The 14,463-nt window shown below is 43.5% G+C and overlaps 1 protein-coding gene across 1 annotated transcript in view; it reads right to left on the bottom strand.

The window, feature by feature from the left end:
• The window catches only part of LOC118386759 (prolyl endopeptidase-like), a 45,993-nt gene that overhangs the window by 23,661 nt on the left and 7,869 nt on the right, over positions 1-14,463 (bottom strand). The window contains exons 5-8 of the mRNA XM_035774537.1: positions 13,714-13,923; positions 12,477-12,598; positions 12,098-12,203; positions 6,812-7,003 (exon numbers count right to left, since the gene is read on the bottom strand). Coding sequence (XP_035630430.1) covers positions 6,812-7,003; positions 12,098-12,203; positions 12,477-12,598; positions 13,714-13,923 — 630 coding nt within the window. The remainder of the gene's footprint in view (positions 1-6,811; positions 7,004-12,097; positions 12,204-12,476; positions 12,599-13,713; positions 13,924-14,463) is intronic.

Raw genomic sequence — 14,463 nt, 5'->3', positions numbered from 1 at the left:
GACTCTCGGAATTGCGATATTCTTTGCTTTTCAGAAACATGGCTCTCAGACAAGATACCCCCCCACGGCTATTCAACTCGGATTCTCAATTCTCATTGGCCACACTGGACAGTGGAGTCGGGGAAATCGAGGGGGGAGGGAGGCGTTTGCCTCCTCATCAACTCCAACTGGTGTGGTAATTCCAACACGATGGAAGTGTCAACCCACTGTTCACCAGTCTTGGAATACCTTATGGTCAAATGCCGGCCCTTCTATCTCCCGAGGTAGTTTTCAGCTGTTATCGGGACTGCTGTAAACATTTCACCACAGGACAAAAAGAATAAGCTGGCGCTTAAACTGTGCAAGGCTACAAACTATCTGCAATTTTAAGTCGGCATCAATAAGTCACTTGATGCCCAACTTTCATCAACACGTCTCCAAACCACTAGGGGGGGATTAAGTCCTAGACCATTGCTATTCTACCCACAAGAAAGCATACAAGACCCTCCCTCGTCCTCTATTCTGCAAATCAGATCACGACTCTGTACTTTTACTTCCTGTTTACAAGCAAAAGCTGAAACAGGAAGTACCCGCGATTCACTCCGTTGAGAAATGGTCACCAGAATCAGGGGGTATGCTTCAGGACTGCTTTGCTAGTGCTGATTGGAATATGTTTAATGACTCCACCGATAACATTGAAGAGTGAACCACCTCAGTCACCGGCTTCAATAGAAAATGCATCGGCTGAGCAAGGGTCATAACACTGCATTGCAGTGCTTGAGGCGAAACTACAGACCCGGGTTTGATCCCAGGTTGTGTCAAAGCCAGCCGTGACCGGGAGGCCCATGAGGCGGTGCACAATTGTCGTACGAATTAGGGGAGGGTTTGGCCGGCCAGGAATTCCTTGTCCCATCGCACTCGGCTCGGGCGATTGTGGAGGCCAGGTCATCTGATGCAGCACTCGATCACTCTCCTTCTTGGTCAAATAGCCCTCAAACAGCCTGGAGGTGTGTTGGGTCATTGTCCTATTGAAAAACAAATCTGTCCCACTAAGCCCAAACCAGATGGGATGGCGTATCGCTGTAGAATGCTGTGGTAGCCATGCTGGTTAAGTGTGCCTTGAATTCTCAATAAATCACAGACAGCGTCAACAGCAAAGCACCCCCACACAATCACCGCACCTCCTCCATGCTTCACAGTGGGAACCACACATGCGGAGATCATCCATTCACCTACTCTACGTCTCACAAAGACATGGCAATTGGAATGTAAAAATCTAATTTGGACTCAGACCAAAAGGACAGATTTACACCAGCCTAATGTTCATTGCTCATGTTTCTTGGCCCAAGCAAGTCTCTTCTTCTAGTAGTGGTTTCTTTGCAGCAATTCGACCATGACGGCCTGATTCACCCAGTCTCCTCTGAACAGTTGATGTTGAGATGCGTCTATTACTTGAACTCTGTGAAGCAATTATTTGGGCTGCCATTTCTGAGGCTGGTAACTAATGAACTTATCCTCTGCAGCACAGATAACTTTGGGACTTCCTTTCATGTGCCGGTCCTCTTCCTTTCCTATGTCCAGTTTCATCATCGCGCTTGATGGTTTTTGCGACTGCACTTGAAGAATCTTTCAAAGTTCTTGACATTTTCTGTATTGACTGACCTTCATGTCTTAAAGTAATGGACTGTCATTTCTCTTTTGCTTACTTGAGCCATTCTTGCCATAATATGGACTTGATATTTCATCAAATAGGGCTATATTCTATATACCCCACCTACTTTGTCACAACACAACTGATTGGCTCAAATGCATTAAGGAAAGAAATTCCACAAATTAACTTAAGGCACACCTGTTCATTGAAATTCATTCCAGGTGACTACCTCATGAGGCTGGTTTAGAGAATTCCAAGAGTGTGCAAAGCAGTCATCAAGGCAACAGACTTTGAAGAATCTCAAATATAACATTTATTTTGATTTGTTTAACACGTTTTTGGTTCCTACATGATTCCATGTGTTATTTAATAGTTCTGATGTCTTCACTATTATTCTATAATGTAGAAAATAGCAAAAATAAAGAAAAACCCTGGAATGAGTAGGTGTGTCCAAACTTGAATGGTATAGGGTGTGTGTGATATATATAGCACACAGAGCTATCACAGAAAACACTGATGCTACAGCCAAAGACAGCAGTAAGTACACGAAGGCCCGCGATGACCTCCGCAGACAATACAGGAATAAGGTGGAATCAGATCACACAGGCTTTGACACGAGGCATGGGCTAGTCTATTACAGAGTACAAAGGAAAACACAACCGTGATCTGCCCAACGTCGCCTCCCTACCAGACGAATTCAATGCATTTTATGCACGCTTTGACAACATCGAGCCGGGTGTGAGGGCCGTCGCTGACCCAGAGGACTGGGTGTTTTAAGATGACCACAATCAATCTCAATTGCTCTCCACACTGCCCTCACCCAACTAGATAAGAGAAATACCTATGTGAGAATGCTGTTCATAGACTACAGCTCAGCGTTCAACACCATTATCCCCTCCAAGCTTAGGACTCTGGGTCTGAACACCTCTCTATGCAACTGGACTTTGACGGGCTGACCCCAGGTAGTGAGGGTAGGTAACATCCCTGTGTTAAGGGTCAGCGTGGTGGAGGTGATGTGTGCTTAGTCCCCTCCTGTACTCCCTGTTCACCTACGACTGTGTGACCAAGCACGACTCCAACACCATTATCAAGGTCTTTGACGTCACGATGGTGGTTGCCCTGATCACCGGTGACGATGAGTCAGCCTACAGGGAGGTCAATGACCTGACAGTGTGGTGCAGGAGCAAAAACTTCTCCCTCAACACCAGGAAGGCAATATATTTCATCCTCCGAATTTTGGTAATGATGAGAGATGGAATGTGGAAGATTAATGTCTACTTTGTCATGTCATTAAACGAAGATGTTATAACAAAAACATTGTAACTTGAAGAGTTTTCATACGGTCTATATCATGTTTACATCTTTTCCACACAGCGTGAAGTATCCAGGATAAAGAGAATATTTTTGTGACGATAAAATTGTGATTTTAGCTCTCCAAACGAGATCATAGTAAATTCTGATACCTTGCCTCGAAACTAGCTACGCCCCCAGGGAACCCAGAGGTGTCAGCAAGATGGAAACGCCCCCTTTTTACTCGAGGGTATAAATCATTTGAGTTAATAATTAATATATCTGACTGGGATGACCACGAGCTGCAGCCGAGGTCTACGATTAGTCACGACCCTGAAAACGCAACATGAGATTGAAGACAAAGGAACCTCTTAACAATCAATGCTACGGTTGAGTACTGTATCTAAGATGAGGAATTCAAGCAGGACTTTCTGGTTATTCTCTTCAAGTCATCGTTTGTCTACACTGCTTTCATCCCCATTCCCCATGGGAACATCTATTCCGCTGATTAGCTGTCCTCAGAAGACCACTCTTCCAGAACGAATACAAGGAAAAAGACAACTTAAGAGAAAGGACATTGTGACATCTTGTGGACAATCATATACTTACACCCGAGAACGAAGGAGACGGTCAGCCAAAGAACAAGGCCTCTGTCAAACCTTTCTCACTAAGCCCACGAAGGCCTGGGCCCAACAAAGATACCCAACGAAGACCTTCAACACGTAAATACATGCATTACACTTCTTACCCATAAGAGCGGCAGTTCGGGGCAAGGTTTTAGGGCTATTATAAGTATAGTTCCCAAATGTATCCAAGTGTTGCTTTTCTCTCTTGCTCTCTCCCTCGCTCTCACTCTCTAAATCTCCATCTTGTGTAACACGTCATGTTGGTCCGCTATGGACCTGTTGTCATTGTATACACACACACACCACATTCATTTATTGTTAGTAAATAAATAATCAAATAAATGTGTGTGGTATGGAATGATTAGTGAGACCCAGATTTGTGCAGAGTCTACGATGTTCAGAATGAGACTGATATGAGGAAATTACTAATTTATGACTAGTATATCTATATTCTTTAGTTCATTCGGGAAATGGTGACTCATTAAAACAAACTCCTCCAGTGGTGCCCCAAATTCCAAATGAGTTCAATGTTACATGATTAATTAAATTGAGTAATAATTAAACAGAGTAGGTAATTAAATTGATGAATAGCAGTGATCACATTAATGATAGTCACGTCAGCTCTATTGTAGTTATTTTGGATCTCAGTGACGCGTTTGATACTATTGATCATAACATCTTTGTTGACCGGCTGGGTAGGAATCTCTCACGCTGCCCACCAGTGGTTCAGGTCATATCTATGTGGTAGATGTTTCTCAGTGAGCATGGGTGGTTCAGTATTGTCCCCAACACGTATTCACTACGGTGTCCCGCAGGTGTCAATTCTGGGCCCCATCCATTTTTCTCAGTACATGCTTCCATTTATCATTCGCAATCATTACATTTAGTTATGATTGACACACAGCTGTATTTACCAATCAGACTCAATGACCAAGCTAGCATAGCTACCCTTAAGTGTCTTGCTGACGTCAAATGTTGTATGTCTTACCATTTTCTCCAGCTCAATGATATTTGACCCACAACTCATTAGTCAACCAATGTAAAGCCTGCGGTCAGAAACATTGGTGTCTTCTTTGAACCTGACCTAAACCTTGAGATGCATGTAAATAAGTTTGTCCAGTCCTGCTTTTATCATCTAAGAGACAGCTAAAGTCAACTATTTATTTTAGTCACTGATCTGGAGAAAGTTATACATACAGTAATCTAGGCGTAATCTGTATTAATGTCTGCCAGAAATCACTGCATTGTTTAGTTAAGGGGTGTCAAACATTAGGCCCCAAAAGGGGTTCAATCCAGCCCGTAGTTGGTTTGAGTAAACATTATATATTTTTTAACTGTGAGGACTACTTTTTGCAAATATTGACAGCAAGGAAATATAACCAACTTTCAGCGCGGACCTCCTTAACAACAGAATGCGGCCCACGGGGCAAAATTTGTTTGACAACCCTGGTCTAGTTAATTCAAAATGGTGCAGCTCAGCTTTTAACAGGCACAATAAAATGTACCCATATCACACTTACTTCAGCTTCTCTACACTGGCTACCAGTCACTTTGAGAATAGATTTAAATGTTTTATTAAATCGTCCTATATCTCTGATCTTGAATATCCCTACGAGCCAGGACGCAGCCTGAGATCCTCTGACAGGGCTCTGTAGATCATTCCAAAGTCTAGATTGAAAACTAAAGGAGACTGGGCATTTTTACCAAAAAGTATAAAAACCTACAGATCATTCGATAAGTAATTTAATCCAATGTAGACTAAAGCTTTAATTTAACAATGTTGAAAAAGTCAAGGCGTCTGAATACTTATCGAATGCACTGTAGGTTTTTAGGCACTTTAGTATTGCCAGTGTAACAGTATAGCTTCCGTCCCTCTAGTTAGCGTGCGCTAACTAGCTAGCCATTTCACTTCGGTTACACCATCCTAATCTCGGGAGTTGATAGGCTTGAAGTCATAAACAGCGCAATGCTTGACGCACAACGAAGAGCTGCTGGCAAAACGCACTAAAGTGCTGTTTGAATGAATGTTTACGCGCCTGCTTCTGCCTACCACCGCTCAGTCAGATACTTGTATGCTCAGTCAGATTATATGCAACGCAGGACACGCTAGATAATATCTAGTAATATCATCAACCATGTGTAGTTAACTAGTGATTATGATTTTTTATAAAGATACGTTTAATGCTAGCTAGCAACTAACCTCGTCTTACTGCATTCGCGTAACAGGCAGTCTCCTTGTGGAGTGATATGAGAGAGAGGCAGGTCGTTATTGCGTTGGACTAGTTAACTGTAAGGTTGCAAGATTAGATGCCCCGAGCTGACAAGGTGAAAATCTGTCGTTCTGCCCCTGAACAAGTCAGTTAACCTCTTGAAGCTAGGGGGCACTATTTTAAAAATAACGTTCCCAAAATAAACGGCCTATTTCTCAGGACCAGATGCTAGAATATGCATTTCATTGACAGATTAGGATAGAAAACACTAAAGTTTCCAAAAGTGTCAAAATATTGTCTGTGAGTATAACAGAACTGATATTGCAGGCGAAACCCTGAGAAAAATCAAACCAGGAAGTGGCTTCTATTTTGTGTACTTATTGTTTTGTCGAGCAATCGATAAACTTACAAACGCTTGTATTGCTTTCGCTGTAAAGTATCATTTCAAAATCTGAGACGACAGGTGGATTAACAAAAGGGAAGCCTTTAAATATATATATATATATATATTTTTTAATCGGCGCCCAAAAATACAGATTTCCGATTGTTATGAAAACTTGAAATCGGCCCTAATTAAATCGGCCATTCCGAGTAATCGGCCGACCTCTGAGATAGTTGTTCTTCTGGAAGGTTCTCCCATCCCCACATTGGAACTCTAGAGCTCTGTCAGAGTGACCATCGGGTTCTTGGTCACCTCCCTGACCAAGTCCCTTCTCCCCCGATTGCTCAGTTTGGCCGGGCAGCCAGCTCTATGAAGTCTTGGTGTTTCCAAACTTCTTCCTTTTAATAATTATGGAGGCCACTGTGATGACCTTGGGGACCTTCAATGCTGCAGAAATGTTTTGGTACCCTTCACCAGATCTGTGCCTCAACACAATCCTGTCTCGGAGATCTACGGACAATTCCTTCGACCTAATCAAAACATCTTCATTAGGCTGCCTTTTAAAGATCACTTGGTAGTAGCAAGCAGTGAATGGAAATTATTATTTTTTGTCTAGCTTCTGTATAAAGTATATTATTTGCGTAAAACTGTCTTTTCATTGTCTGTGACCTACCGATGACGTCCTTGTCGTGCTGGGGGATAAGCTCCTTCCAGTTGGCCTGGGCAGGCTGGGCAAAGTTTATGTTGATGAGGCGGTAGCGCGGGGCCTCTAGGTTGGTCTTGAAGGTGAACACTGTGCCCTCATTGGTCACGTACTCATACTCCGCATCAAAGTTGTCTATCAGCTTCACCCACGGCAACAGGCCTGGAGAAGAAAGAGATACAAGGGGATACGATGAGTGATTTAATGCGATGCACACAGAGGGCCAATCAAAAGATCTGCTTATGGATGGATTTTGCCCATTTAACCAGGTTTTCCCATTGAGCTCAAATGAAGAAGAAAAAAAATCTAGGGAGATTTGGCATGATTTATAGCCAAGATGGCAAAACAAATAATGTCATGATTAGGGCCAGGCCTTTATTTTTTTTAGCATGTCGACCATCACACCATGTGTGAATTAATTGTCACGTGTGCATACCATGATGCAGGCCCGGGACCCTCCAGTCTTCGGGGGGCCTGATTGGTGTCACACTTTTGCCCCAGCTAACACACCTGACTCCAATACTCAACTAAACATATTCAGTTAAAAATGCAATTGCTTTAAAATCAGGTGCGTTTGCTAGGGATGGGGGAAAAGTGACACCAAATCAAATCAGGCCCCGGAGGAATGGAATTGTCCAGGCCTGAATCTAACGTAATTAACCAATTAGTCCAAAATAAATTCCCAACCATGTAGATTGACTTCAAATTAAAATGTTTGCTGACAATTATTCACATCAGCAGCCTATGCTTTAGCCTAATGCTCTTTTTTTTTTTACTAGAAAATTATCATGATCCATTGGGTCATTTGTCACTTTCAATGACAAAGTAATGTTTTGTATTAAAATAAACACAGTATGTCAGATTGCATTTTACACCCCCTCCACCCGTCGCCTCAAGATTAATGTTTTGGTTCACTAGCTGCACCACTGAAGTTTAAAATGAAAAGGACATTTTAAAATGTATTTTGTTGAACTGTTAGATTTGTATCGCTGTTTCAAGTCCAATTGAGTTGTTACATACAGTATAATTTGAGCTGCGTGGAACCACGAGCAAATTATTTGGATAATTTCATGTTCCCTGTAAGAACCCTGATGAGCATGGGCATGTCTGATTAGGCTTTGCTGTATAGCAGACAGACACTGTCATCAACCTACCAAAGGTTGCACCTTTGCAGAAACCTGCATGTCTGGTAGCTTGCCAGTGGTCAATGGGGACCTCGTAAGCAGTTTACAGGCATTTAACAATTTTTGCCATATATTTTCCAAACTTCAAATAGGTTAAATCACATTGTTAAAATGTTTTAATTCAGTTCCAAAAGCAACAGTCCTGGTTGAGCCCCACAGGCTATGCACACCATGGCCGCTTCATGGTTACAATTTAGCCAAGCTGTGTCGGTATGCAGCAAATGAGAAAGCACATGATATAAAACAAATCTGCTTGCGGGCCCGGCTCCACGAGGGGGAAAAAAAGGAGCTTAGCCACCTGTGAGCCAACTAAGTTTTAGTTTTATGTCCCAATATAAAAATAGCAAAAAAATTCAAATGATTGAGTGACTGAGCAGGGGTGCAACCATGGGTGGGCCTGGGAGAGAATAGGTCCACCCACTTGGGAGCAAGGCCCACCCACCACGGAACCAGGCCCCGCCAATCAGAATAAATGTTTCACTACAAAAGGGCTTTATTACAGACAGAAATACTCCCCAGTTTCATCTAATGTCCAGGTGGCTGGTCTTACACAATCCCGCAGGTAAAGAAGCCAGATGTGAAGGTCCTGAGCTGGCGTGGTTACACGAGTTCGGAGGTTGTGAGGCCGGTTGGACGTATCGCCAAATTCTCTAAAACGACGTTGGAGGCAGCTTATTGTAGAGAAATTAACATTCAATTCTCTGGTAACAGCTTGGGTGGACATTCCTGCAGTGAGCATTCCAATTGCACACTCCTTCAAAACTTGACACATCTGTGTCATTGCACTGTCCTATCCCATCTGGACAAGAGCAATACCTATGTAATAAATGCTGTTCATTGACTATAGCTCAGCATTCAACACCATAGTACCCTCCAAGCTCATCATTAAGCTCGAGGCCCTGGGTATTAGGTGCTGGACTTCCTAACGGGACACCCCCAGGTGGTGAAGCTAGGAAACAACCTCTCCACTTCGCTGATCCTCAACACTGGGGCCCCACAAGGGGGCATGCTCAGCCCCCTCCTGTACTTCCTGTTCACCCATGACTGCATGGCCATGCACGCCTACAACTCAGACGACACAAAAGGAGTAGGCTTGACTACCAACAACGAGACAGGCTGCAGGGAGGAGGGGAGGGCTCTGGGAGTGTGGTGTCAGGAAAATAACCTCACTCATCAACAAAACTAAGAAGATGATTGTGGACTTCAGGAAATAGCAGATGGAGCACCCCCTATCCACAGACAGGACAGCAGTGGAGAAGGAGGAAAGTTAAGTTCCTCTGCGTACATATCACTGACAAACTGAAATGGTCCACCCACACAGACAGTGTGGTGACGGCACAACCGCTCCTCTTCAATCTCAGGAACATGAAGAAATTTGGCTCGTCACCCAAAACCCTCACACACTTTTACAGATACACAATTGAGAGCATCCTGTCGGCCTGTATCACTGCCTAGTACGGCAACTACACCGCCCACAACCACAAGGCTCACAAGAGGGTGGTGCGGTCTGCACAACGCATCACCGGGGGCAAACTACCCACTCTCCAGGACACCTACAGTACCCGATGTCACAGGAAGGCCACTGCCTGTTCACCCCGCCATCATCCAGAAGGTGAGGTCAGTACAGGTGCATCAAAGCTGGGACAGAGAGTGAAAAACAGCTTCTATCTCAAGGCCATCAGACTATTAAACAGCCATCACTAACACAGAGGCTGCTAATTAGAGATGTATACAAAGCTCTCCCGCGCTCTCCATTTGGCAAATCTGACCATAATTCTATCCTCCCGATTCCTGCTGCAGACAAACAAACAAAAACTAAAGAAGGAAGTACCAGCGACTCGCTCAATATGGAAGTGATCAGATGATGCGGAATCTAAGCTACAGGAGTGTTTTGCTAGCACAGACTGGAGTATGTTCCAGGATTCATCCAATTGCATTAAGGAGTATATCACCTCAGTCGCCGGCTTCAGAAGAAAGTAATATGTGCCATGTAAAATATGTGTCATGTAAAAAAGCTAACGTTTAAGTTCCTTGCTCAGAACATGAGAACATATGAAAGTTGGTGGTTCCTTTTAACATGAGACTTCAATATTCAAAGGTAAGAGGTTTTAGGTTGTAGTTAATATAGTATTTATAGGACTCTCTCGCTCTATACCATTTGTATTTCATATACCTTTGACTATTGGATGTTCTTATAGGAACTATAGTATTGCCAGTGTAACAGTATAGCTTCCGTCCCCCTCCTCGTCCCTACCTGGGCTCGAACCAGGAACACGTCGACAGCCACACTCGAAGCATCGTTACCCATCGCTCCACAAAAGCCACGGCCCTTGCAGTGCAAGGGGAATAACTACTACAAATCTAAAAGCGAGTGACATTTGAAACAGTATTAGCGCACACCCAGCTAAACTAGCTAGCCATTTAACATGGGTTACACCAGCCGATAGGCTTCAAGTCATAAACAGCGCTGTGCTTACGAAGAGCTGCTGGCAAAACGCACGAAAGTACAGTTTGAATGAATGATTACAGGCCTGCTGCTGCTCAGTCAGACTGCTCTATCAAATCAGACTTAATTATAACACACAGAAATACGAGCCTTTGGTCATTAATATGATCGAATCCGGAAACTATCATTTTTAAAACAAAACGTTTATTATTTCAGTGAAATACGGAACCGTTCGGTATTTTATCTAACGGGTGGCATCCCTAAGTCTAAATATTCTTGTTACATTGCACAACCGTCAATGTATGTCATAATTACATAACATTTTGGCAAATTAGTTCGCAATGAGCCAGGCAGCCCAAACTGTCGCATATACCCTGACTATGTGCAAGAGAAATTACAATTTCACCTGGTTAATATTGCCTGCTCAACTGGATTAGTAGTTATAACTAGTGATTATGATTGATTGTTTTTTATAAGTTTAATGCTAGCTAGCAATTTACCTTGGCTTCTACTGCATTTGCGTAACAGGCAGCCTACTCATGGAGTGCAATGAATGGTTAGAGCGTTGGACTAGTTATCTGTGCGGTTGCAAGATTGGAACCCCTGAGCTGACACGGTGAAAATCTGTTGTTCTGCCCCTGAACAAGGCAGTTAACCCACAGTTCCTAGGCAGTCATTGAAAATAAGAATGTGTTCTTAACTGACTTGCCTAGTCAAATAAAAAGGTATAAAAAAAATAATAATAATCGGAAATCGGCGCCCGAAAATACAGATTTCCGATTGTTATGAAAACTTGAAATCGGCCCTAATTAAATTGGCCATTCCGATTAATCGGTCAACTTCTAGTCCAAACACACCCAGACAGTTGTGAAGAGGGCACGAAAACTAATTTCCCCCCTCAGGAGACTGAAAAGATTTGGCGTGTGTCCCCAGATCCTAAAAAGTTCTACAGCGAGCACCAGAGAGCATCCTGACCGGTCGCATCACCGCCTGGTATGGTGACACTGCTCGGCATCTGACTACAAGGTGCTACAGAGGGTAGTGTGTACGGCCGAGTACACCACTGGGGCCAACCTTCCTGCCTTCCAGGACCTATATACCAGGCGGTGTCAGAGGAAGGCCCTAAAAATTGTCAAAGACTCCAGAGGCCCTAGTCATAGACGGTTCTCTCTGCTACCGCATGGAAAGCAGTACCAGAGCACAAAGTCTAGGTTCAAAAGGCTCCTTAACAGCTTCTACCCTGAAGCCATTAGACTGATAAACAATTAATCAAATTGCTACCCAGACTATTTGCATTGACCCGTTTATTTACGCTGCTGCTACTCGCTGTTTATTATCAATGCATAGTCCCTTTACCCCTACCTACATGTACAAATGACCTCAGCTAACCTGTACCCCCGCACGACTCTGTACCAGTACCCCATGTATATAGCCTCGTTGTTATTGTATTGTTACTTTTTTTTAATTTTTTTTTTTAAATGTACTTTAGTTTTATTTAGTAAATATTTTCATAGCTATTTTATGAACTGCATTGTTGGTTAAGGAAGCTACAGAAAGCTTCAGCGGAACCATCGTTTTGGGCGAGGATACTTGTGATTATTAATTTATTATGAAGGAAAGGGGTACCTGTGATGCCCTGGGGAGTGGTTTGGAGGTCGCAGTACCACAGCCGGTTGACCGGGTCACAGCCCTCCCTGATGGACAGCAGCACATAGCGTCCGTCATCGGACACCTGGAGAGAGCGAAACTGGTCAAGCACTCTGACCACAAAACTCTTCCGCTAACCCAAATAAAATACCGGAGAAATTGCTAACAGCAAAATTGTGTGTAGAGGGGAACAGGATTGGTATAGATGTGAAATTAACAGAAAATATTACTTACATTAAAGATAACGACATTACTCAAATAATGTAATTTCTGCTTCAGCGCCTATTAAAACTTAGAACCAAGTCAAGCACCCACCTGTCTGTTGAGGAGCGTTTAAGTAATAGTGACTCCATCCTACCTCGACACCGCTCATCCACTTGGGGTGGTCGGAGAACTCAGCACATAGGCAGTCCTGGGACTGGGGGGTCCCCAGCACGTGAAAGTAGAGCTTCTGGTGCAGGTTGGTAGACGTCTCCGTGCCTAGAGGAGAGAGAGAGACGTTAATGTACCATGTCTGCCCCATTGTGGCAATGGGAGATCCCTAACATATTATAAACACACAACGATTTTACTGAGTTACAGTTCTTGTAAGGAAATCAGTCAATTGAAAATAATTCATTAGGCCCTAATCACGACTGTGAATACAGATACGCATCTGTTGTTCACAGATTGAGGCTTGGATCAGAAAACCAGTCAGTATCTAGTGTGACCATTTAATTCATGCAGCGTGACATCTCCTTCCCATAGAGTTGATCAGGCTGTTGATTGTGGCCCACTCCTCTTCAATTGCTGTGCAAAGTTGCTGGATATTGGAGGGAACTGGAACACGCTGTCGTACACGTCAATCCAGAGAATCCCAAACATGCTCAATGGGTCACATCTGGTGATTATGCAGCCAAAGGAAGAAATGTGACATTTTCAGCTTCAAGGAGTTGTGTACAGATCATTGCGACATGGGGCCGTGCATTATCATGCTGAAACATGAGGTGATGACTGCGAATGAATGGTAAGACAATAAGCCTTAGGACTTCGTTGCGTATCTCCTTGCATTCAAATTGTCATCACTAAAATGCAATTGTGTTCATTGTCTGTAGCTTATGCCTGCCCATACCCCCACCGCGGGGCACTCTGTTCACAACGTTGACATTGCGCTCCCACACGAGGCCATACAAGTGGTCTGCGATTGTAAGGCCAGTTGGATGTACTGCCAAACAAAAAAACGGAGGCGGCTTATGGTAGAGAAATGAACATTCAAGTCTCTGGCAACAGCTTGGGTGGACATTACTGCAGTCAGCATACCAATTGCATGCTCCCACATTTTAGTGGCCTTTTATTGTCCCAACACAAGGTACACCTGTGCAATGATCATGCTGTTTAAATCAGCTTCTCAGGTGGATGGATTACCTTGGCAAAGGATACATGCTCACTAACTGGGATGTAAACTAATTTGTGCATAAAAATCTAGAGAAATTAGCTTTGTGCATTCTTAACATTTCTGCGATCTTTAATTTCAAGTCAAGATACATGGGACCCACACTGTACATGTTGCGTTTATATTTTTGTTCAGTGTGCGTCTACGTAGCCAGGATGCTCACCGTCGCTCTTGCCCTCCTGCATGGGGTAAGAGTTGTAGAAGAGGCCCTTGCCGTCGTGGGTCCAGGACATGCAGCTGAACTTAACCCTCTCTAGTTTGTCCTTGAGGGCGACAGCCCCCTCCACCTGCAGGAAGTGCATCTCCACCCAGTCCGAGCCGCTGGCGCTGGTACCATACGCCAGGTATTCGCCATCCTCCGAGAACGCATAGCCTGAGGATTGACAGAACCTGATTTAAAGCCTTTATTTAACCAAGTAAGACTTTTATAGTGAAGACATAACAGGAGACACTGGAGAGCAGGGTCACAATGAGTTAACCTATGCCAGGATTCCACGACTTATGGTCCACAGACAAAATTTGGTCGACAGGTCTCTCGACATACAGTACCAGTCAGAAGTTTGGACACACCTACTCATTACAGGGTTTCTTTACTTCTACAATGTAGAATAATAGTGAAGATATCAACACTATGAAACATATGGAATCATGTAGTAAACAAAAAAAGTGTTAAATCAAAGTATTTGTTCATTTATTTTTTTATCTTCAAAGTAGCCACCCTTTGCCTTGATGTCAGCTTTGCAGACTTGGCACTCTCTCAAACAGCTTCATGAGGTAGTCACCTGGAACGCATTTCAATTAAGAGTGTGCCTTGTTAAAATTACATTTGTGGAATTTCTTTCCTTAATGTGTTTGAGCCAAATCAGTTGTGTTGTGACAAGGTAGGGTAGTATACAGAAGATAGCCCTATTTG

The sequence above is a fragment of the Oncorhynchus keta genome, chromosome 8, assembly GCF_023373465.1.
Source record: "Oncorhynchus keta strain PuntledgeMale-10-30-2019 chromosome 8, Oket_V2, whole genome shotgun sequence".
Classification (NCBI taxonomy): Eukaryota; Metazoa; Chordata; class Actinopteri; order Salmoniformes; family Salmonidae; genus Oncorhynchus; species Oncorhynchus keta.
This window is presented reverse-complemented; position numbering and strand designations above follow the sequence as displayed.